This window comes from Rhinopithecus bieti, unplaced genomic scaffold (genome assembly GCF_001698545.2).
Source record: "Rhinopithecus bieti isolate Rb0 unplaced genomic scaffold, ASM169854v2 scaffold_26426, whole genome shotgun sequence".
NCBI classification, from domain to species: Eukaryota; Metazoa; Chordata; class Mammalia; order Primates; family Cercopithecidae; genus Rhinopithecus; species Rhinopithecus bieti.
In genome coordinates, this window is record NW_016811945.1 from 365,505 (window position 1) to 389,605 (window position 24,101).

The 24,101-nt window shown below is 39.9% G+C and overlaps 1 protein-coding gene across 11 annotated transcripts in view; it reads right to left on the bottom strand.

Moving 5' to 3' along the window:
* Positions 1-24,101, bottom strand: part of MGA (MAX dimerization protein MGA) — a 176,266-nt gene that overhangs the window by 20,183 nt on the left and 131,982 nt on the right. For 7 of the 11 annotated variants that reach the window (XM_017895420.1, XM_017895430.1, XM_017895423.1 and 4 more), the window contains 7 exons: positions 22,617-22,843; positions 20,690-20,875; positions 15,093-15,165; positions 12,996-13,513; positions 9,101-9,398; positions 5,828-6,454; positions 61-351 (listed from right to left, as the gene is read on the bottom strand). In XM_017895420.1, the coding sequence (XP_017750909.1) occupies positions 61-351; positions 5,828-6,454; positions 9,101-9,398; positions 12,996-13,513; positions 15,093-15,165; positions 20,690-20,875; positions 22,617-22,843 (2,220 nt within the window). The remainder of the gene's footprint in view (positions 1-60; positions 352-5,827; positions 6,455-9,100; positions 9,399-12,995; positions 13,514-15,092; positions 15,166-20,689; positions 20,876-22,616; positions 22,844-24,101) is intronic. The other 4 variants (XM_017895426.1, XM_017895427.1, XM_017895429.1 and 1 more) reach the window with 4 other exon arrangements.

A 24,101-nucleotide genomic window follows, 5' to 3' on the forward strand; every position in this document is an offset into this window, starting at 1 on the left:
AACATACCATATGGCCAAGTGATTCAACAAAAGAAAAGTTCATGAAAAAGAACTTTGTACCTGGGTTCCGAAACATGACAGGCTGTAAGTTGGGCTGGGTATTAGAGCCTCGAAGCTGATGCAAAGGTAGAAGCTGGACAATCTGCCCATTAGGGTGCCTGAATAGGTTCATTCCACTTGGACTCCTAACAGGCTGCAAGACCATTCGATGTCCCTGAAGTTGTGTGTTTGAGACAGGTCTAAGAGTAGGAGAACCCTGCTGCACTGGAATCAACAACAGTCGAGGTCCAGCACGTTTCACTGTGTTAGAAGAGACCTGTGGAGTAGCCACTGGAATTTGAGCAGGATTTTCTGAAAAACAGGAAATGGAAACATAGTACCAAAATTCCCCTTTAACACATGTAGGAAAAAAAGTATTCATACTTTTTTTTTAAGACACAGTCTTGCTTTGTTGCTCAGGCTGGAGTGCGATGACACAATCTCGACTGACTACACAACCTCCGCGCCTCCCTAGTTCAAGCGATTCTCCCACCTCAGCATCCTGAGTAGCTGCGACTACAGGTGTGCACCAGCACAGCTGGCCTATTTCCGTATTTTTGGGTAGAGACAGGGTTCCACCATGTTTCCCAGGCTGGTCTCGAACCCCTGACCTCAAGCGATCTGCCTTCCTCAGCCTCCCAAAGTGCTAACTAAGATTATAGGCATAAGCCACCGCACCCAGCCTAATTTTTTTTTTAAGAGAGACAGGGTTGCACTTGTTACCTTCAGTCCTTTAGTGCAGTTGCTCAATCATAGCTTACTGCAGTCTCAAACTCCTGGGCTCAAGAGATCCTCCTGCCTCAGCCTTCCAAGTAGCTGGGACTACGGGGATGTGTCACTACACCTGGCTAATTATGTTATTCTTTGCAGAGACAGGGTCTTGCTTTGTTGCTCAAGCTAGTCTCAAACTCCCGGCCTCAAGCAATCCTGCTATCTCGGCCTTCCCAAGTGTTGGGATTGCAGCCATGAGCCACCATGCCCAGTCATTAAGACACAGAATCTGACCTTGCTGCAAATAACTTCTAATTTGGATTATAAAGTTGCTAAAATTCTGTAGCTTCCTAATACATTATTTATGGCTAAGAACAGCCAGACATTATGGAGCTTTACATTTAGAATGGTAAAAAATAGAGTACCAATTGTCAAGAGGCACATTTAAAGAGATAATACTTTTGCCTAAAGAAAAACATGGGTATCTCTCTAAATCTGGATTCCTTTGTTAAAGAGATCACTTATGACAAAATTATGCTTCAACTTTATTCTTTTGAGACAGGATCGCACTCTGTCGCCCAGCCTAGAGTGCAGTGGTACAATCACAGCTCATTGCCACCTCGAACTCCCAGGCTCAGCCTCCCAAGTAGCTGGGACCACAGGTGCACACTTTTCTTTCTTTTTTTTTTTTTTGTAGAGATGGGGTTTGCTATGTTGCCCAGGCTGGTCTCGAACTCCTGGGGCTCAAGCAATCCTCCTGCCTTGGCCTCTTAAAGTGTTGGGAATACAGGTATGAGCCAATGTGTCTGGCCTCTTCTTTATTTTTTTAAATAAAATTCAGATCCTGCACAATTTCACTTTAAAATTAAAGCTCGTAACACTTACTAGAGAGTTATGACTGAATTTCTAAGCTTATACCACCTGAGGAAGATAAAGAACTAAAAATCCTCGGTTTATAAAGGGCTTTTGGTTTTTAAAATTCACTAACAAATAAGCAAAGCTTAAAGGTTTGTGGGAATTATTTTTCAGAAGGAAAAAATTACATAAAACCACCAAAATGAAATGAAATTAAGAGACATCAAAGAAGCAGGGAAATAAACCTGGCTTAGAAGAGGCAAAAGATGCTTTTAAAACAAAAAGAAAAAGCAGAAATTTAATGCAGAAGATACGAATTAATAGAGATTTCAAACCATTAATAGTACTTAAAGATACCCTTTACTGATTGGAAGAGATTATTTCAAAATACTAAAGACACAGTAAAAAACAGTATAAGTAATCTAGATTTTTTTTTAGATCAGAGAGATAAAGAGGTAGGAATCATGGTAATAGTAAGCATAAATGAAACTGGTCTAACAATACTATTCAAACTGGTGAGCTTATTTAACATTAACAAATAAAAATTGGTAGGTTTATTTAACAATAAATAAAACTTAAAAAGTTTGCTACTAAAGAGAAAAAAAAATCAAACAAATGAAACAAAACAAAGACTTTAGCTTAACATGTGATTTTCTATCAGGCACTCCGCCCACACAAAAAAATACCGTATTTCTAACAGAAAGTCATGCTCATAACATTTAGATGAAAAACTTATATAGAAAATCCAGGACTACTCTTAAATATTAAATAAAACACAAAGACCAAACTTCATGAAAATAATCGTGTGCAATTTAAACAAAAAATATTCATCTATCTTTTTTTTTTTTTTTTTTTTTTGAGATGGAGTCTCACTCTGTTGCCCAGGCTGGAGTGCAATGGCAAGATCTCGGCTCACTGAAACCTCTGCTTCCCGGGTTCAAGCGACTCTTCTGCCTCAGCCTCCAGCGTACCTGGGATTACAGGCATGCAACCACCACGTCCGGCTAATATTTTTTTGTATTTTTAGTAGAGACGGGGTTTCGCCATGTTGGCCAGGCTGGTCTTAAACTCCTGACCTCAGGTGATCTACCCTAGCCTTGGCCTCCCAAAGTGCCAGGATTACAGGCATCAGCCACTGCGCCCGGCCATATTAATCTATCATACGTGAATTAAGAAACAAATATGTTAATGCATTCTTAATTTTCAACTTTTTTCTTCAAATTAACTTTTAGAGAGTGATTCAAAAACTAATTCAGACAATGAAAGCAATCTTTAATATACGCACTAAATATGTGATGGTTTACTTAAATGTGTGCAAGGGAAAGGAAGGTAAAGAGAAAAAGGAGAAAAATCAAAATTTAAAAGTCACAGATATCAAAGTGCCAACACGGGATCCTCTTTATAAATAAAGAAAAAAACTACACGCACTTCCTTAAGTAGCAGTTACCTGAGTCAGGTCTATTTATTTTAAAAGATTAGATATTTGTTAAATGTCAGTATTTCCTGGCAGGATGCAGCGGCTCAAGCCTGTAATCTCAGCACTTTGTGGGGCCACGATGCAAGGACTGCTTGAGCCCAGGAGTTCAAGACTAGCCTGGACAACACAGCCAGACCTCGCCTCTACTGAAAATCAAAAAAAATTAACCAGGTGTGGTGGCACATGCCTATGATCCCAGCTATGAGAGACTGAACTGGGAGGATCACTTGAGCCTGAGATGTCGAGGCTGCAGGGAGCCATGATCATGCCACTACACTCCAACCTGGATGACAGGGCAAGACCCCGTCTGTGTGTCTGTCTGTCTGTCTGTCTCTCTCTCTCTCTCTCTCTCTCTATATATATACATATTTTTTTTAATAAAAATACATTTTTATTAAAATATATCTACTTTTTTTTTCCTCAAATGGTATTATAGAAGATACTTTTAGGTAAAGTCTTTGATGATATGTCTTTAATGTTACTCTAGTATTTTCTAGCTTTATTCTTTAAAAGAAACACAGCAAAGCCATGTGCTCAGAATATATAGTAGCTAACAGGAATTTAATGATTTTTTTATTATTATAGTTTCCAGTATATTTCTTTATAGGGTTAACCTCTATTATGCCAAGTAATGCTGGTTTCCAATTAATGCTCTCTTTTAAAAACACATTTATAGCCAGGTGCTGTGGCTCACGCCTGTAATAATCCTGGCACTTTGGGAGGCCAAGGCAGGCAGATCACAAGATCAAGAGTTTGAGACAAGCCTGGTCAACATGGTGAAACCCTGTCTCTACTAAAAATATAATATACCCCGGGCATGGTAGCAGGTACCTGTAATCCCAGCTACTCAGGAGGCTGAGGCAGGAGAACCACTTGAACCTGGGAGGTCCGCGGAGGTTGCAGTGAGCTGAGATAGCGCCACTGCACTCCAGCCTGGGCAACAGAGCAAGACTCCTTCTCAATAAATAAATAAACAAACAAACACATACACACACACACACACACGTTTACATATAAAAAAGCAGTTGATTTAAATAAAAATATTAGGCAAGTGACAGTACAGATGGGACTCAGCAAAATATGTGAATGCATATCCTAAATAACTAAAGTCTGAGAAACAACAGAACTACAGAAGAATAAACTACTTTACTGTTTCATGAAAGAATTAAGAGTACTGAAAAAGGCTGGAATCCGCATGGTTTAGAAGACATGATCTGTTAAAATATAACAGATATGCACCTTGAGATTCAATAGGAAATCAAAGTAGTTTCGCTAACGACTTCACTCCCAAAACCATGTATCAGACTAATCATGTTTTATGGGCTTATTTATGGGACGAAGCAGAAGACAGACACATTTAATATTGTGACTCGCAAGCCGAATGCGGTGGCTCACACCTGTAATCCCAGCACTTTGGGAGGCCGAGGTGGGCAGATCACGGAGACCCAGACCAGTCTGACCAAAATGGAGAAACCCTGTCTCTACTGAAAATACAAAAAATTAGCCAGGCGTGGTGGTGGGGGCCTGTAGTCCCAGCTACTTGGGAGGCTGAGGCAGGAGAATCGTGTGAACCTGGGAGGTGGAGGTTGCAGTGAGCTGAGATCCCACCACTGCACTCCAGCCTGGGTGACAGAGCAAGACTCTATCTCAAAAAAAAAAATTAAAAATTAAAAAAAAAAAAAAAAAATATATATATATAATATAAGATTACACAACACACATATATACATGATATGAGATTCACTTTTCCTTCAAACAGAAAACTCAAAACTTACAAACTAACTCATCAAATCTCTTCTTCCATAAAAGACAGAGAGGAAATTTCCGACCATATCACTAAATGCAAAAATATTTAAGAGAAAAACATCAATAACCAAGACAGAATTGCTGTTGGGTAACTATTTCCCCTCAAATTCTGCAAAGTTTCTTGCTCTTTTCCATATTAATTCCTGTATGAGTGGATTAAAAGAACCATTTACTTTAGCTAGTTGCATCTAGATATAAAAACTACACAAAGTGTAGGATATTCCTATTTCAAATTTACTCAACCTAAGCCAATAAAAGAAATACTTTAACTAAGAAGTTTATAAAAATATTAGAGCCCTAAACAAATATGCCTCCTTGTTTCTATTTCAATCAGTTCATGTCCAACGATTAAATAGATCCTGATTCATTAGTCATTTTTACTAGACAAAAGGAGATGAAGTCTGCTCATCTGTCTAATTAAAAGGCAGCACCCCTGCACCCCACAAAAGGAACATCTGCATTTGGGGCTCCCTCCTCAAAGACGTGCACCCCTAGCTCTCAGCACACAGGTCAGGTTTCCTCCCATGCCCATCTTAGTGGCTCAGAGCTCCAGTCTTACCTGCATTACTTTAGTATCCTTCAGCCACCACTTCCATTCTAATGTTTTTGAGTATTTTGAGTCACAATCTCCAGTTCCACTAAACTATCAGTTAAGACTGTTGAAGTTAATCTCTCAAGGTTATCAGTTGTTTTTATTAATGTTCTGCTTACAAAACTGCATATATTTTCAGTGATTTATCCCAATCCCGTATTAACCATGAGCTCCATTAATTTAAGTGTTCAGTTTTGCAGCATGCAGAGGTTTTCAGGAATACGTGTATCATGTTACAACAGAAACACCTATACTGTTATCCTGATATAGCTATAATCCTATCACAACCACAAAGTTATATAAATAGGTGTACAGTAATAAAGCAGCTAGTAACATCTAGGCCTTACCTGGTCTCTGGCTCACTGGTGGACTCCCATTAATTCCTGAGAGTATAATAGGAACAGAGCCCAGAGATGAAGTTGGTGTGGTCACCATGGAGGAAGATGCAGCTGTAGTCACCACGACTAAGGAGGTGGAGGCAGTGGAAGCAACAGGAAGAGTTATGGTTGGAGGAGATGCTACCAAAGACTTAGGAAAAGCAACCGAAGCCACAGGGGTAGTTATCCCAGTGGTTTTGGTAAGGTTCACAGTGGCTGTAGACTGGGAAGATGTTACAGGGGTGCTGGTATTAGTTTCAGAGACCTCAACAACCCCTGTAGTGGTGGCACCAGAAGAATAAGTAGTTTCTTTAGTTTCCACGTCAGAAATAGCAGTCATAGGTGTCACAGCAGTAACATTTTCTAAAAACACTTGAGGGGTGGTAGTAGTGACAGCAGCAGTCACAGGGCTGCACACCTGAACTGGCTCAGAAGAAACCACAGGTGTGACGACCATTACTGGAGAAGGTCTGATACTGAACTTCTGTGTCCCTGCCAGGGTTTGGGGTGTGCTAACTCCAGGTATCTTCTGCTGCAAGGCTCCAACTTTACTCATCACAAACTGTGTGAACACACCACCAGGAGAGGGTCGAGCCGCTGCAAATAGAAATTTGCAGGTCAAAAATCTTCAGTTCTCATATTTTATCCTCTCAGTGACTGTGCTTACCGACATTTATTGTGCACCACCGGGTCAGTTTCTTACAGGTACTACCTACCTGCATTATTTGTGCCAATTTCTTTTTCTTTTTTGAGATGGAGTTTCTTTCTTGTTGCCCAGGCTGGAGTGCAATGGCATCATCTCGGCTCACTGCAACCTCTGTCTCTGGGTTCAAGCAATTCTCCTGCCTCAGCCTTCCTGAGTAGCTGGGATTACAGGCATGTGTCACCACACCTGGCTAATTTTTGTATTTTTAGTAGAGACAGGGTTTCTCCATGCTGGTCAGGCTGGTCTTAAACTCCTGACCTCAGGTGATCCGCCTGCCTCGGGCCTCCCAAAGTGCTGGGATTACAGGCGTGAGTCACCACACCCAGCATCTGAGCTAATTTTTTTTTTTTTTTTTTTTTTTTTTTTTTGAGAGGGAGTCTGGCTCTGTTGCCCAGGCTGGAGTGCAGTGGCCGGATCTCAGCTCACTGCAAGCTCCGCCTCCCGGGTTTATGCCATTCTCCTGCCTCAGCCTCCCAAGTAGCTGGGACTACAGGCACCCGCCACCTCGCCCAGCTAGCTTTTTGTATTTTTTAGTAGAGACAGGGTTTCATCGTGTTAGCCAGGATGGTCTCGAACTCCTGACCTCGTGATCCGCCCGTCTCGGCCTCCCAAAGTGCTGGGATTACAGGCTTGAGCCACCGCGCCCGGCTGAGCTAATTTCTACTCTTAGAAATCAAACGCTTGCCTTGACCAAAAATAAATCTCAGTTCTAACAAGAAAGGGATTAAAATGGAGTGTTCCAGGCCGGACACAGTGACTCACACCTGTAATCCCGGCACTTTGGGAGGCCGAGGCGGGCAGATCATGAGGTCAGGAGTTCGAGACCAGCCTGGCCAACATGGTGAAACCCCATCTCTACTAAAAATACAAAAATTACCTGGGCATGGTAGCGCATGCCTGTAATCCCAGCTACTCAGAAGGCTGAGGCAGGAGAATGGTTTGAACCGAGGAGATGGATGTTGCAGTGAAATGAGATAGTGCCACTGCACTCTAGCCTGGGAGACAGAGCAAGACTCTGTCTTGAAAGAAAAATTTAAAAATTAAATAGAGTGTTCCTACTAAAATTCTTTTGACTATGCAATATATTCAACCTGTCAGGATACTAAAAGACACTACAGTAGCAAAACTTCATCACCTAAAACAGATAAAAGAAAATGAGAGGGTTTGTTTCCCCAATTTCTAATGTAAAACTTGTTTCTACCATTTCCTCCTGTCTGAGCACTCTCACCTCTTTACAGCTGTGCTATTATGCGATGCTTATGTATTACATATTCCTAAAATATACAAAGAAGTTTCTCAAAAGAGATCAGGATAGGATTGCTTTTTTTTCCCCCTTAATCACACCTGAAGCTGCTTTAATAAAAGGTAAAATAGGTTTTTTTTTTTTTTTTTTTTTTTTTGAGATGGGGAGTCTCACTCTGTCGCCAGGTTGGAGTGCAGTGGCACGATTTTGGATCACTGTAACCTCTGCCTCCCAGGTTAAAAAGTGATTCTCCTGCCCCAGTCTCCCAAGTAGCTGGGACTACAGGCGTACACCACCACTCCCAGCTAATTTTTGTATTTTTAGTAGAGATGGGGTTTCACCGTGTTGGCCAGGATGGTCTCGATCTCTTGACCTTGTGATCCGCCCGCCTCGGCCTCCCAAAGTGCTGGGATTACAGGTGTGAGCCACCACACCCGGCCAAAATAGGTTCTTTTAAGGCAAACAATAAATATCTTCTATCTTCACACAACTCTAGCCATTCAGCCAGAGATTTCAACTGACACTCTTACTTAACATTCCTAACAGATTTGAAACAACAAAAAGAGGAATTCCATAAACCAACTACAGATACTCTCAATGCTAAAACACCAATGATTCAAGAAGGTAATTTATTATAGACTTCAGCATTTAAATGTTAAGGAAAAGAGAGATTTTCATTCATAGAACTGAGATGAATGGAATAAATCAACATTTCCAAAACTGTATTTATAGGAGCTTTCCACTTTAAGCCTATACTACTTACCCTACTAGCTTTTGCTAGCCCCTTGGTTTCATAAGTTTAAGAAATACCAACAGAAGCATTTACACAGCACCAGCAAGAGTTCAGCAAGATGCCAAAACACGAGTAATCATAGAAAATAGTTAACTATTTTAATTTAGTAAAATATTTTAGTAAATATTTTAGTAAAATGGTAAACTATTTTAAATATCTTCCCTTTTAGAAACAAAATTAAAATCCTGTCTTTTCTACATTAATAAAACCAGTAAAACCTTAAAATAACTGTAAAACTTGCCTTCAGGTCAGTATTATTAAAATATAAAATAAAAATTTAAAACAAAGAAAATAACTATAAAACAATTCAATTCATCTAATACTGCAGGTTATCAGAAGTCAACCCCAAAAAATCAAAAAAGTCCAGGCAAGACAGACATCAATAAGAAGAATGATGCCAAATTACATATTTCTCTAACTTTTACAACCTCCATACCTGTCACCTACTGTCCCACCACCAAGTCACAGGCCTTTCCAAACTATACATACACCCTAACTTACCAATTGGCCGTTTTGCTGGGACAAACGCCTTCAGATTCTTCCCAGGGCGATTTGTTGCAGTGCCAGAGGAGGATGCCATTTTGGAATTGGATGTTGAAGGCAACAGGGTACGTGGTTTCCTGGATGCAGCCACCTTGGCATTGGATGCTACCTTGGAGATGACAGTACTGAGGGTTGAGAGGTCCAGGACTGAGGGTCGCAACCTGCCTGTGATATAAGCAGCTAGCCTATTGGCTGGATGCAATGCCCCCATCTGTCCCAATAGCAACTTAGCCTGCGGGTAACTTTTACCATTAACCTGAAACAAGTGGCAAAGAGAAATTCTGTAAAGATAAAATTCTCTTGCTAACTCCTCTCCCTTGACAGGGGCTTCATTTTTACAAGCTTTTATAAGTCTATTTTCAGATTTAAACAGGAAAAGAAGTAGACTTTTCCATTGAGAATAATCTGAGTAATCAGGAGGTAGAAAATGCTGTCATCTGATATTCTGAACTAATCTCATCTCCTTCATATTGTAGTTTGAAAACAGAGAATCAGAAACTCATCATTTCTGCATCCTAGGTATGTGAAAGTTATCATCAAATCTAAACAACTAGAATTATCCAATTGTTTTCCTCTTAAATAAGCCATTCTGGTTAAGCTATTAACCTCATTAGCAAAAATGAGTAACTGTGTCCCACAGAATCTCTCTGACAAGACCAGAGAGGCATAATGAAGTTCTCTCAAGTATCCTTTCAAGTATCCTTCATATTTGAAAAATATAAGTGAAATCTACTTTAAGTTACAAGACAATCATTGTTGCAATAATCTAAGCCACAATTACCTCACAGTTGTCAATTTTCAAAAAGCTTAGTTTTGAAAATACTATTTTCATCTCTTGGATAAAACATGGGTTCAAAATGAATGTTGGTAGAAACTCATTGTAATTCTAGATATAATTAACTAAACGGTCAGAAGAAAGTGAACCAACAAATGAAGTAAAGATTCCCTCTGCTGCCTCAGTTGATTGGACTGCCCATCACGGGTACCACCAGCACAGTTGTTTTTTGTGGGGGTTGACTTCTTTTCTTCTTTTTTTTTTTTTGTTTTTTGTTTTGTTTTGTTTTGTTTTGTTTTTTTGAGACGGGTCTTGCTCTGTCGGCCAGGCTGGAGGCAGGGCCGATCTCAAGCTCACTGCAAGCTCCGGCCTCCCGGGTTTACGGCCATTCTCCTGCCTCAGCCTCTGGAGTAGCTGGGGGCTACAGGTGCCCCACCTTGCCCGGCTAGTTTTTGTATTTTTAGTAGGACGGGGTTTCCACCGTGTTAGCCAGGATGGTCTCGATCCTCCTGACCCTCGTGATCCGCCATCTCGGCCTTCCCAACATGCTGGGATTACAGGCTTGAGCCACACCGCCCGCCTTTTTTTTTTTTTTTTTTTAAAAAGAAAGAAAACAAAACTTCCCAAGTCTCTACCCATGTTCTCTAGATCATATTGCCAGGCAACTCTAGAGAAGATAACCTTTTCTACATTGCCTTTTCACCATTTAAAAGCTGGGGGTTGGGGGAGATGGAGTGAGGTAGAATCTACTCTCTAATAGGGAATTGGTGAGGAGACGAGCTATAGCAAGCAACTCCATCTTCAGAGACACAAAACAAAATTACTCTTTGCTACTTTGGTAAAATTATGATTATTCCCACAGAGATCAAGAATATCTCTGCCTTGAGTTTGGTACAAAGAATGTGATCATTCCCCCTGAAAGTAAACTTTACTGTAACTTTTTAGGCTATATGGAAATAGGTCAGATACCCTCCCGGCTCCCTTGGGACTGTGCTGAAGCCTACTCTGTAGCTTCCCCAAAGTTTATCTTACAGTTGCCTGACTGCTTATATAGACACATTCTGTGGTGGCTTTGTGAGTCCTGGGTAGAAGAGAACAAAAAATTTCCACGCTTGTATTTTAGGGAGTCTGGTCTCACTAGAAATTATATCAGCCAAACTTTTGTTTTCAAAGTGTCAATCAATAAATAAGGTAGAGAAAATACTGTTCTCCTCATCAAGAGTGAAGAAATATCAACAGAAGTATTTACATAGCATGCAAAATAGTAAACTGCAATAAAAAGTTTTTAAATTACGTAGATCAATCTTAGATCAATCTTATAATTATTATTTTCTTTTTTGAGATGGAGTATTGCTCTGTTGCCCGGGCTGGAGTGCAGAGGCACGATCTCAGCTCACTACAACCTCCACTACCCAGGTTCAAGTGATTCTCCTGCCTCAGGCTGTGAGTAGCTGGGATTACAGGCGTGCACCACCATGCCTAGCTGATTTTTCTATTTTTAGTAGAGATGGGGTTTCACCATGTTGGTCAGGCTGGTCTTGAACTCCTGACCTCACGATCCACCTGCCTTCACCTCCCAAAGTGCTGGGATTACAGGTGTGAGCCAGCACACCCAGCCTAGATCAATCATATTATTAATGGAGAAGTCCTTTTAGTGACTTAGAAGCAGCCAATCTAATGAAAGTCAAGTCGCAATAATATCAGGCACTTCCACACATTTGCTACTTTAATATAAAAGTGCACTGCTTTTTTTTTTTTTTTTTTTTTTTGGAGACAGTCTCCCTCTGTTGCCCAGGCTGGAGTACAGTGGCACAATCTCAGCTCACTGCAATCTCAGCTCACTGCAATCTCCACCTCCCAGGTTCAAATGATTCTCCTGCCTCAGCCTCCCGAGAAGTTGGGATTACAGGCCCGCGCCACCATGCTGGGCTTTTTTATTTTTAGTAGAAATGGGGTTTCGCCATGTCAGCCAGGCTAGTCTCAAACTCCTGACCTCAGGTGATCCACCACCTCAGCCTCCCAAAGTGCTGGGATTACAGGCGTGAGCAACCGTGCTCAGCTAGAAAAACCTTTTTGACTATGACATTAATTCAGAACGTCTCGTTTCAAATTTTCTATACGCCAGTGTAATTTTACTAATATAACCTGCGTGAATTACTAAATATCAAGGATAGAGATATTTGTTCTACAACGATTACACTGACAAAACCCCTATGAATCAAATAAAGAAAAGATATAATTAAGTAAATATGGCTCAATTTTTACTCTTGTATTTAAATAACACCTTACTAAATTAAAATTTTCAGCTGGGCATGGTGGCTCACACCTGTAATCCTAGCACTTTGGGAGGTCAGGGTGGGTGGATCACCAGAGCTCAGAAGTTCGAGATCAGCTTGCACAACATGGCGAAACCCTGTCTCTACTTAAAAAAAAAAACCAAGAAACGAAAAAAAAAAACACACGCGCACACACACACAAAATTAGCCAGGTGTGGTGTCACGTGCCTGTAATCCCAGCTACTTGGGAGGCTGAGGCACAAAGAATTGCTTGAACCCAGGAGGCAGAGGTTGCTGTGAGCCAAGATTGCACTAAATAAATAATAAATAAAATTTTAAAAATGAAAATTTTCCCCAAGTTTCTAAACATATATTGCCTATCTCTAAGTCAATTTCATCTTCCACTTACACCTAACCATTCTAACCACGGTTTTGTTTTGAAACCTATCTGCTAATAATAAATTCCAAGAGCTAGACTGAATCCCTGATTATCCTTGCTTTATTGTCAAAGTATCACTAGAGCCCGCAGGCAATAAAGTTTATGAAGAGCAACTTTCTGGGAAGATTAGAAAGAAAATTATAAACTAATACAAGGCTCTACATTTCTGTTCATAAATGTGACAAAAATTCACTCTAGGTATGCATCTAAACTAGACCTATTACAAAAAGAGATAATAATTTCGTCACCCAGTTCCCAGGAAATGTAAAGATAAAGGATATCAGGACCATAAAGGGCTCTGAAAAATCATGATGCTACCTAGGTATAAAAAGGTGCTATACCCAGATTAAAGATAATTCTCACCTGGATAAGCCCAGATGTACTTGAACTGGGTTTACGTTTATAGGCCACAAGCTTCCCTGCAGGAGAAAGCCCTGCATAAAAAGGCAGACCTTTGCCTCCATGTAATCTCTCCCTCACTGAATCCAGGGCATCTGTCTGCACAGGAGAGATATCCTCCATTTTCCCAGGGGACAATGGACCATCAGGAGTCTCTGATCCAGATTTCTCAGCCATATCATCTTGGTCTTGACATGATGGCATAGAGATTTTCACACGAGAAGAATAAACAGGAGGGTTCTTCTCACCCCGGCTCTTTCGCTGAGAAGCCAACTCAATGATGAAGCTGCCCACCTTAAGTGATTGTGGCATGTTGCTATTGATGTGCTGGGATAAGATGCTCAAAATCTTGTTCCGATCCTCCTCCCAGTTGCAGTCTGAGATGATCTCAATCAGTTTGGTGGGACCACCAGGTGACCTCTGATGCATGTAAGAAGTAGAAGACGATTCCCCTTCATTGCAGGGAGACTTCCAGCTCTTTTCTGATGAAAAATAATAATAATAAATTAAAAGTTGAAAGATTTCTGTATCCCAGCATTTTGTATGGAACTCTGAAAAAGACTGCCACATTCTCATGTTCTTTCACAGTAGTAACTTAAAATGTATTAACTTTCACAATTTGGGAGTTCTCCAGGAAGAAAAAGTTCCAGAGAATAAGACTACAATAGTCCTCATTATCCTGGTGACTGGGCTCTAACAGGGAGCTCCCTTAACACTGCTCTAAATGCCACAATTATTACATTAGAGTTAGCTTGCAAAGAAACCATTACCTATAACCAAGGTTAAGCTTCACTGGTATAGGTTACCATTTTGCTATCCACATAGGCAAAGTGAAGCTACTTACAAGATGCTTTGAAACATGTAAAGATTAGAGTCAATCCTAAAGAACAGCCAGAAAAATAGTACTCTGCTTTTTTTTTTTTTTTTTTGAGAGACGAAGTCTAGCTCTGTCACCAGGTTGGAGTACAGTGGCGTGATCTCGACTCACTGCAACCTCTGCCTCCCAGGTTCAAGTGATTCTCCTGCCTCAGCCTCCCAAGTAGCTGGGACTACAGGTGTGTGCCACCACGCCCAGCTAGTTTTTGTATTTTTAGTAGAGACGGGGTTTCACCATGTTGGCCAGGATGGTCTTGGATCTCGACCTCATGATCTGCCTGCCTCAGCCTCCCAAAGTGCTGGGATTACAGCGCGAGCCACTACACCCAGCTGTAGTATTCTGATTTTAAGTGCACTCTACCTCTAATTTCTACCGCAAATACTTCTAAATTACTTCTGCGCTTCTAGATATGATTGCTCCATTTCTACATTGTATGCAGATCACTCAACTCCCCAAAGTATTCTATCCATGGCAACATGTTGACTAGATATGTATTTCACTAGACTCCTGGATTTCCTTAGTACAGCTTCCCAATGAGTGTACTGGTATGTTAAGGGTCCCCACAATCCTCTCAGGGTGCTCACACTCTCAGGCAGGTTCCCTCCACCCTAGCAGCCTCCTCCACTTACCTCAATGTGCTATAGAAATATTATAATTATTTGTATGTACCATGACATTTTTTAAGAAGTTAGGAAGCCCTGCTGCTTAAGTGTCAGAAGTCTCAGGAAGCATAACCAAAAACAAATTGTTAACTCCCTGACCACTACCTCTCATCAAAGTAATTCTGACAGTAGCCTCTACTAGTAAATCACAGTAATATTCCCTTCCTTTCTCCTTCTAGATTTTCCCAGAGGTGGCAGTGATTGAGGACCAATAGCTAATGATGCCAACATTGCTGAGGTGTGGAAAGAAGTTAAAAAAAAAATTCACTGACCTCATCCTAAATGTCTCTTGCAACAACATGCTATATCAACATGAATGAATTTTATTTTTGAGAGCAGGAGTGTTAACAGACCAAATAATGGGAAAAAAAACTTTTACTTATTGTCCTTGTTTTTGGCATAAGTTTCAAACAGAGTAGGCAGACATATTCCGAACTGATGGTTGGGGTTTTCTCCCATTATTAATATAATCTAGATCTGAATAATTTCTACCAAATGTTAAGATCTAGTGTTCATTCTGACCTTGTAATTTATCAGAATCATCCTCCAAGTCACAGGTGAGTTGTTTTAAGGGCTGCTGTTCACAATCAGGTTCCTGAAAGAGACAGTAACACAGAAATACTTTAACTTAACATATATTCAATACCTACAGAAACTTGGACAAAAGCATTAAATCTCTCATGGAAGTTTAAATCATTAGAATGATTAAAATGTCAACAGCTTCAATCCACATCCACAGCTACATTACTATCATATAAAACCCTGGGCAAAAACACGTAGCTTTGTTCCCTAATGTCCCTGATAGTAACTGAGTCATCAAGAAAATAATTCACATTGTACTTTCTAGTAAAGAGGGAAACATATTTATTTGCTGTTAAACAAAACAAACTGCAGCTATTCAGAAAATTCACCAATTGAGGCCAGTCTTGGTGGCTCATGCCTATAATCCCAGCATTCTGAGAGGCCAAGGTGGGCAGATCACTTGAGCCCAGGAGTTCAAAACCAGCCTGGCCAACATGGCAAAACCCCATCTATACAAAAAATACAAAAGCTTAGCCACAAATGGTGGTGCACACCTATAGTCCCAGTTAGTTGGGAGGCTGAGACAGAAGGATCGCTTGAGCCAGGGATGTGAAGGTTGCAGTGAGCCAAGACCGCGCCACTGCACTTCAGCCTAGGTGACAGAGTGAGGCCCCATCTCAAAAAAAAAAAAAAGTGAGAAAGAAAGAAAATTTGCCAATGCGGAAAGATGCACGCCCTAATAATTACAGATAAATAAAACCAGAATTTTAAAAAATTACTCCAGGATCAGAAAGAATAATACTTTTTAATTTATCAAATCCTCTATTAACAGGCATTCTGCCTCCAATTTCTCATTAGTGAGGACAATAGTGCACTGAACAGTCATATGTATGTGTATGTCTGAGTAAACACACATACACACATATATCTTTGTGCCCTCATGCTATGGACACTTAAAATTTAGGGTCAAAAAGATATGTACATTTAAATTTTTTTGTTTTTGTCATTATTAACAAATTGCTGTTTAAAAGAAAACTGCTGATTTATACCTTTAGTGGTTTTCTGGGTAGTCACCACTGATGTTGAAGTGGCAGTACAAGTGAAGGTGGAGCCCCAGCCACCAGCTGAACCATGGGAAGGGAGAGGTATAGCCTAACTACAAGGGTAACTGGAATCAGAACTTATTCTTTAAATTATCTGTGAATGTGTGCCTCAAGTTTTTCATACCAGCTTCCTCCATGGGTTGTAAAGATTGCCACCTACACTCTTTTATTATTCCACTTTCACTAATCAGGAGAGACTGCCCTCTTTACTTAGTTCCAATTTTTTTTAAGTGAAAGCAAATTAAGAAAGTAGAGGAATAGACTGGATGTGGTGGTTCACGTCTGTAATCCTAGCACTTTGGGAGGCCAAGGTGGGCGGATCACCCGAGGTCAAGAGTTCAAGACCAGCTTGGTCAACATGGTAAAATCCTGTCTCTACTAAAATATAAAAATTAGCCGGGCATGGTGGCGTCCGCCTGTAATGCCAGCTACTCGGGAGGCTGAGACGGGAGAATCGCTTGAACCCCAGAGACGGTGGTTGCAGTGAACTGAGATAGTGTCATTGCACTCTAGCCTGGGTGGCTGAGCGAGACTCCGTCTTTAAAAAAAAAAAAAAAGGAGAGGAATAAAAAAATGGTTACTCCATAGAGCAGCCCTTAGTTCCAATTTTTAAAATCCTAGGAAAGGAGTCTGAATGGTTCATCCTGGATCAGACACCACCCTTTGACCCAGAACACTGTTGCCAAGGAGGCAAGAGCTGTAGGATAATGGCAGTTTCCATTTAATCTATGTAGTTAACGTATTAATAGCAGATTTTGTTCTGGGCAGATAATAATGAAAGCTAGTGTTTACAGGGTACTTAAAATGTATGTACCAGGCACATGCTGACCTAAGCATTTTACATATATGTAGAATGTCTCCCTAGACAGGCCACAGAGGATAAACAGCAAATTTAAATGAAGGACTAAAATACTTCCCACCTCACAATGAGTAAGTATTCACTTGGTTATCTAAAAATTTACCAGTTCTTGCATTAGCAGAGGATATAACCATCTAGATAGCATTATGTGGTTCAAGTAAATGACAGACTGAGTCTTTCGGGTGCCACAGGGTATAATAAGGATAACAGGCCAGGCACAGTGGTTCACGCCTGTAATCCCAGCGCTTTGGGAGGCCAAGGTGGGCGGATCAAGAGGTCAGGAGATAGAGACCATCCTGGCTAACATGGTGAAACCCCGACTCTACTAAAAATACAAAAAATTAGCCAGGCGTGGGGGCGGGCACCTTTATTCCCAGCTACTCAGGAGGCTGAGGCAGGAGAATGGTGTGAACTGGGAGGCGGAGCTTACAATGAGCTGAGGCTGGGCCACTGCATTCCTGCCTGGGGTACACAGCAAGACTCCGTCTCAAAAACAGGATAACAAAATGGATTTTGGGGGGTTTTTCTTTAAAAAAAAAAAAAAAAAAAAAAAAGACACCTTTGGTGTCAAGTATACTTAGTCTTAAATCCTGGCTCCACTGCTTGCTAGCAATATAACTTAGGCCTTTATTGCCTCATGTGTGCAATGGGGATACCACCACCAACCTCATATGGTTAAATAAGGTAGTACATGTAATTGCACAGCACACTGGCACACTACCTGACACATGGTAAACAGTAGCAGGATCAAATGGGAGAATGTATAATTGCCCAGTTGCAGTTAGACAAAAAACTCTCATTGGTGTTATTACTTCTCAAATGTCCTGTTTCCCCACATGTTTAAGAGATGCCTAATTCCATTTCTTAAATTTGAGAAAATGATCTTATTAACCAAGTTTCAGTAAGTACTGGGATCAAATGTCATAGTGTATAATTAGGATTATTTGCTATGAATAACTTTTCTTTGAAAAACTAACTTCTTGTGTCTTTATTCGTAAAAGTTTGTCCTTCTTAAAAATTAATTCATGGGTATTTTAAACAAACTGGAGACTAGGGAGTCCCTAAAAGTCGCTAAAAGCCAGATCCACCTCCTGAAAGCTGGGAAAACAGAAGTTTTTTTTATCCAAAATAATGTAACAAAGTAAAAGTAGTATATTAACTACTTTAAAACATGATGCTTTTGTCTTTCGTTCTACCTCATTGAGGTTTAAAGAGTTTTTTATTAAAATGTTTAAAATAATTATGAGAGAATTATTTTAAAATATACTAAAAAGGTAAATTAAAAATTTCTCTGCATAGATACAATAGATGTTTATTCTACTAGCCTTCACTATATAAATTTTTTAATTAGGTACAAGTTTATTATCATGAGATCTGAAATTAGAACTTATAATTAAAGTGGATCATTAATAATGTCAGTGTTTAATGATTTTAAATACTGTTTATAGGTTCTAAATTACATATAATTTTACATTTTTAAATTACTGTCATCCTTATTTTTGTTTTAAAATACAGGAGTTTTTAAGAAAATGGCATTAATGCCTGCCCCTTAAGAATTCTCCTCATCTTTAATTTTCCCAGGGAGAAAAATGGCAGGAGAGAAAATTGTTTGGATGTGCGTTGGTATTTTGTCTCCACCTTACGATAACATTAATTCTCTTTATCTCTGCAAAAATAATCAGTCATAACACGACTTATACATAGTTTCCTTCTTTTTTACAGCCTCAGCGTTTACTTGCCTGGTAAAGCATTGGAATATTATAATCTAGAAGTACATTTAATGCTCAAATTGCTGCAACTATTGGCTTCTTAGAACACAAACCAGGAGGGATTTACTTCCAATATCATCAGTTGCAGCAAAGACTTACTACACAGATTATGCAAAGTATATAATGGTAAAAGAGGAAGTGTCGAAATGGGAAGACACATTTTGTCTTTATTGTGTGGCATGTATGTCCTTTATTATTATCCCAAAAAGCTGTCATTCAAACCTGATTGATTTATTGGAGACAGAAGGGCTATTTTCCTTTCTCTGATAATCATAGAAATTGAACCAATTTTCTTGTGTTTGCTTGAACGACTGCAATAAATCATATAGGATTTGTTTGTACAGGCTGCATATCTGAAAACTATTCCCTATTATTGAGTTAGAACTTTCTTGATTCCAGTGCATGAATTACAATTTTTCTTTTTTTTCTTTTGGAGATGAAGTTTGCTCTTGTTGCCCAGGCTGGAGTGAATGTGGCCTCAGCGTCAGTGCAACTGTCGGTCTCCTGTGTTCAAGTGATTCTCTGCCTCAGTCTCCCGAAATACTGGGATTACAGGCGCCCACCACCACGCCCAGCTTAATTTTTTATATTTTTTCTAGGGATGGGGTTTCACCATGTTGGCCAGGCTAGTCTCAATCAGCCCACCTCGGCCTCTCCAAAGTGCTGGGGGCAAATGTGGCCAGGTGCAGTGGCTCACCCTGTAATCCCAGCACTTTGGGAGGCTTGAGATGGGTAGATCCATCTGAGGTCAGGAAGTTCGAGACCAGCCTGGACAACATAGTGGAACCCTGTTCTACTAAAAAATACAAAAAAAAAGCTGGATGTGAAGGCAGGCACCTGTATTTCCAGCTACCCGGGGGCTAAGGGAGGAGAATTGCTTGTACCTTGGGAGGCATAAAGGTTGCACTGAGCCGAGACCTGTACCATTGCATGCCAGCCTGCGGCAACAAGAAGCAAAAACTCCATCTCAAGGCTGGGCACGGTGCTCACTCCTGTAAATTCCGCACTTTGGGAGGCCGAGGCGGGCAGATCAACGAGGTCCAGGAGATCGAGACCAGCCTGGCTAACATGGTGAAACCCCGTCTCTACTAAAAAATACAAAAATTACCGGTTATGGTGACGGGCGCCTGTAGTCCCAGCTACTCCGGGAGGCTGAGGCAGGAGAATGGCGGTGAACTGGGAGGCGGGCTTGCAGTGAGCCAGATCATGCCACTGCACTCCGGCCTGGGCAACACAGAGCGAGACTCTGTCTTAAAAAAAAAAAAAAAAATCCATCAAAATAAATAAATAAATAAAATAAACAAACAAATAAATAAAAGAATATTATAACAAAAAAAAAAGAAAGAAAAGAAAAGAATAATATATATATGTATTTTTAAAGAGTCTCACTCTGTCACCCAAGCTGGAGTAAAGTGGCATGATAGCAGCTCACTGCAACCTCCAACCTCCGCCTCCCAAGTTCAAGCAATTCTCGTTCCTCAGCGCCACAAGCAGCTGGGTTTACAGGCATGCGACACCAGGCCCAGCTAATTTTTTTTTGTATTTTTAGTAAAGACAGGGTTTCACCATATTGGCCAGGCTAGTCTCGAAATCCTGGGCTCAACTGATCCGCCTGCCTCAGCGTCCCGAAGTGCTGGGATTAGAGGCATGACCCATGGCGCCCAACCAAGAAAGAGTAATACTTGTAATAACCCTAAGGGACATATCATACAATAGGTACACAGAGAAATAAACTGATAAACATGTCACATATGACTTCTCTACCCTGTAGGATAATCAGATTAATTATTCTGATAGTAATGCAAATCTTAACACCAAAAACAGGGAATTAGAAATTGAAAAGAAATTATGCAACAAGAAACTCACCTTTGCATTACTATGGTTCTCAGGGCTAGAATGACATAAACTCTGCTGCTGAAACGATGGAGATGGGGAGGAGGAAGAAGATGGTTGTCTCTGGTCCTCTTTTTTTCGCTCATATACTCGAACTCGAGCACAAGTCATCATACTTTCAAAGTACAAGTAGACGGGATCTTTGTCCTCTTCCCGAATCTGTAAATTTCATACAACAAAACATTCCATACAATGGGAAAACTCCCCAAGACCCCAAAACAAAACAAATTTTTTTTTCTATTACAATAGTTGAAATGTTTTAAAAACTTTAAAATCAAACAGCACAAGTACAGTTCATATGCCCTAATCTTAGGACAGTCAGAAAGGATCCAGTTCTCTATCAGGAAATTTCAGATCATACCAGAACAGTGCATTTCAAATTATCTATGATGAAGGATACATTGCTAATTACCAGTCCATCATAGACTGATACTTTAGTAAATACAATAAATTACTAGAAAAACTAAAAACATATAAAATACAAGGTTTTTTTAATATTAGATTCAGTCTAATCAACTTGCTGTAGAAATTTCTAAATATTTACTCCTTTTCTATACAGTTGACCCCTGAACAACACAGGTTTGAACTGTGTGAGTCCACTCACATATGGATCTTCTTACACCTCTGTCACCAAGATAGTAAAATCAACCCTTCCTCTTCCTCCTCAGACTACGCTATGTGAAGACAGTGAGTATGAAGACCTTTATGATGATCCACTAATGAACAATAACAACATTTTCTTTCCCTTATTATTTTCTTAGTAACATTTTCTTTTCCACAGCTCACTTTATTGTAAGAACATAGTGTATACTATATATAACATACAAATACGTGTTGACTGTTTATGTTATTGGTAAGGCTTCCAGTCAATAGTACACTACTTTCCAGTTTTAGGGGAGTTGAAAGTTACATGCAGAATTTTGACTTCGTGGAGATCAGCAGCCCTAACTCTTGCCTTTGTCAGGTTTTGTTGTTGTTGTTGAGATGGAGTCTTGCTCTGTCATCCAGGCTGGAATGCAGTGGCGCTATCTCAGCTCACCACAACCTCCGCCTCCCAGGTTCAAGCGATTCTCCTGCCTCAGCCTCCCGAGTAGCTGGGATTATAGGCATGAGCCACCACACAGGGCTAATTTTTTGTATTTTTAGTAGAGACGGGGTTTCACCATGTTGTCGAGGCTGGTCTCGAACTCCTGACCTCAGTTGATCTACCCGCCTCAGCCTCCCAAAGTGCTGGGATTACAAGTGTGAGCCACCGCGCCCAGCCTACTGTTGCCTATTCCATCACAGGCCAGAAACAAACAGTTTTATGCTATAATAGCTCTGCTACAGAGAACATATTCAGTAGCATCGTAGTATAGGATCTTTCTGCAATCTAATGGACTAGTAGGATACATGGATTTGATAATAAGACTTGCTTAAGCCATTAACACAATGAATAACTTCCTACTTTTACCTACCAGTCTTTACAGTCATATTATATCAACTATTATTTTAAATCTTAAACTTTACTGATACTATTGTGCATTTTAAATTTGCTTTTAAAAGCTTTTCCTAATGTTTTCTACTAATAATACATACTGCTTATCTTGACTATTAATATTCTACAATACAGGAGTAGTATCTTTAAAACTTTTCCAAGTCATGTAAAAAAGCCCATCTTTCTATGACCTTCTTGAAGAGAAGATGGCTGTTTTTTAAAACTACTACTACTCATTTCTACTTTTAAGACATTTTTAAAGTGCCAGCACTAAACTGAGTAAACCACAAAGGAAGATGTCTTATAAACATATTACTGAAAGCAAAATGATTCACAAAATATCAACCAAAAATTTGGTTGAAACACATCATCTTTACATGTGACTTTGGTAACTCATAATAAAAGATTAAATTCCAAACTTACCACGGGATTGGGTCTGGGAGTATATGACCGTGCAGATTTAATTCCAGTGAGCGGTTTGCCCTTCACAGTAGGAGATAAAACTTCTGGCTGAGGCAATAACAATGGTTTCATAGGCTCAATGACAGAAGGTGTGGGGATATAAACTGGTTCTGGATCTACTTCACCTTCTACTTTTACCCATAATGGGTAATGTCGAACAGGCTGTTCAGGCTCTGTTTCACATATAGCTTAACAAAAAAGAAGGGTAAGATTTTAGGTGCTTTTGGCAACAAACGATCAATACTGAGGCACTGACAAAACAAAATATGCTCCCTCACAAAAGGCAGTAACTCGTTAAAACAATCAAGTAGATACACTCCCTCAAAAAAAGGGCATTTAGTTGCATTCATATACTTTAATTTATTCATCTATAAATATTTGTTGAATACCAGCTATCAACCAGATACTGTTTTAGGCAATAGAATGAACACAGCTATGAATAAAACAAAGTTCTTGCCCTCAGAGTTTAAAATCAGGTAGGAGAAGACAAACCCATAAATATATAGTATCAAGTAATGGTAAGCCATGTAGAAAAACAGTGCAAGGTAATTAAGGAATGAAGAATTAAAAGGGGGATGCTATTATATTTAGCAGAGTCAGAGAAGATCTTACTGAAAAAAACCTTTTTTTTTTTTTTTTTGAGACAGTCTTGTTCTGTCACCCAGGGTGGAGTGCAGTGGCGCGATCTTGGCTCACGGCAACCTCTGCCTCCCAGGTGCAGGAGATTCTCATGCCTCAGCCACCTGAGTAGCTGGGATTACAGGCATACGCCACTACATCTGGCTAATTTTTATATTTTAGTAGAGATGGGGTTTTGTCATGTTGGCCAGGCTGGTCTCAAACTCCTGGCCTTAAGTGATCCGCCGCCCATCTTGGCCTCCCAAAGTGCCAGATAATAGTTGTGAGCCACCAATATTCATTTATGCATTCAAATATTTGAATTTCTACTACGTATCAGACTTTGCAGATACAACAATGAATAAAACTGACAAAAATCCTTGCCCTCAGGTAGCTTTTGGGGGAAGTAAGATGAGACAGGCAATATGACGAATAAGGAAAATGTGTTGGAATATGGTTAGGTGCTTAAGAGGAAAAACAGGAAAGGAAATAGGTAGCAGCATGTGTAGTAAGTGTATACAAGTATGTCTTTCGAGGTTTGCCCTCCCAGTGAAAGTGGTATTAAGAGGTTCTACCACACATTTAGTAAAAACTTTCTTATTCAGTGTAGTTAATTATTTTATACACATATTAATTATAAGACAAAAACAAAAGCACCTTTAGGGCAAGCAAGACGTCTTGGACTTCTATCAATAATCTTTTAAGGATTTTCTAAGCCTCCATAAACCAAGCATTATACTAAGCAAAGGTCCCTTTTCATCTTTTCTTTTTGAAATAATAGCTACAAAATACACAGTACAGTACTTCAAAAAAAAAAAAAAAAAAAAA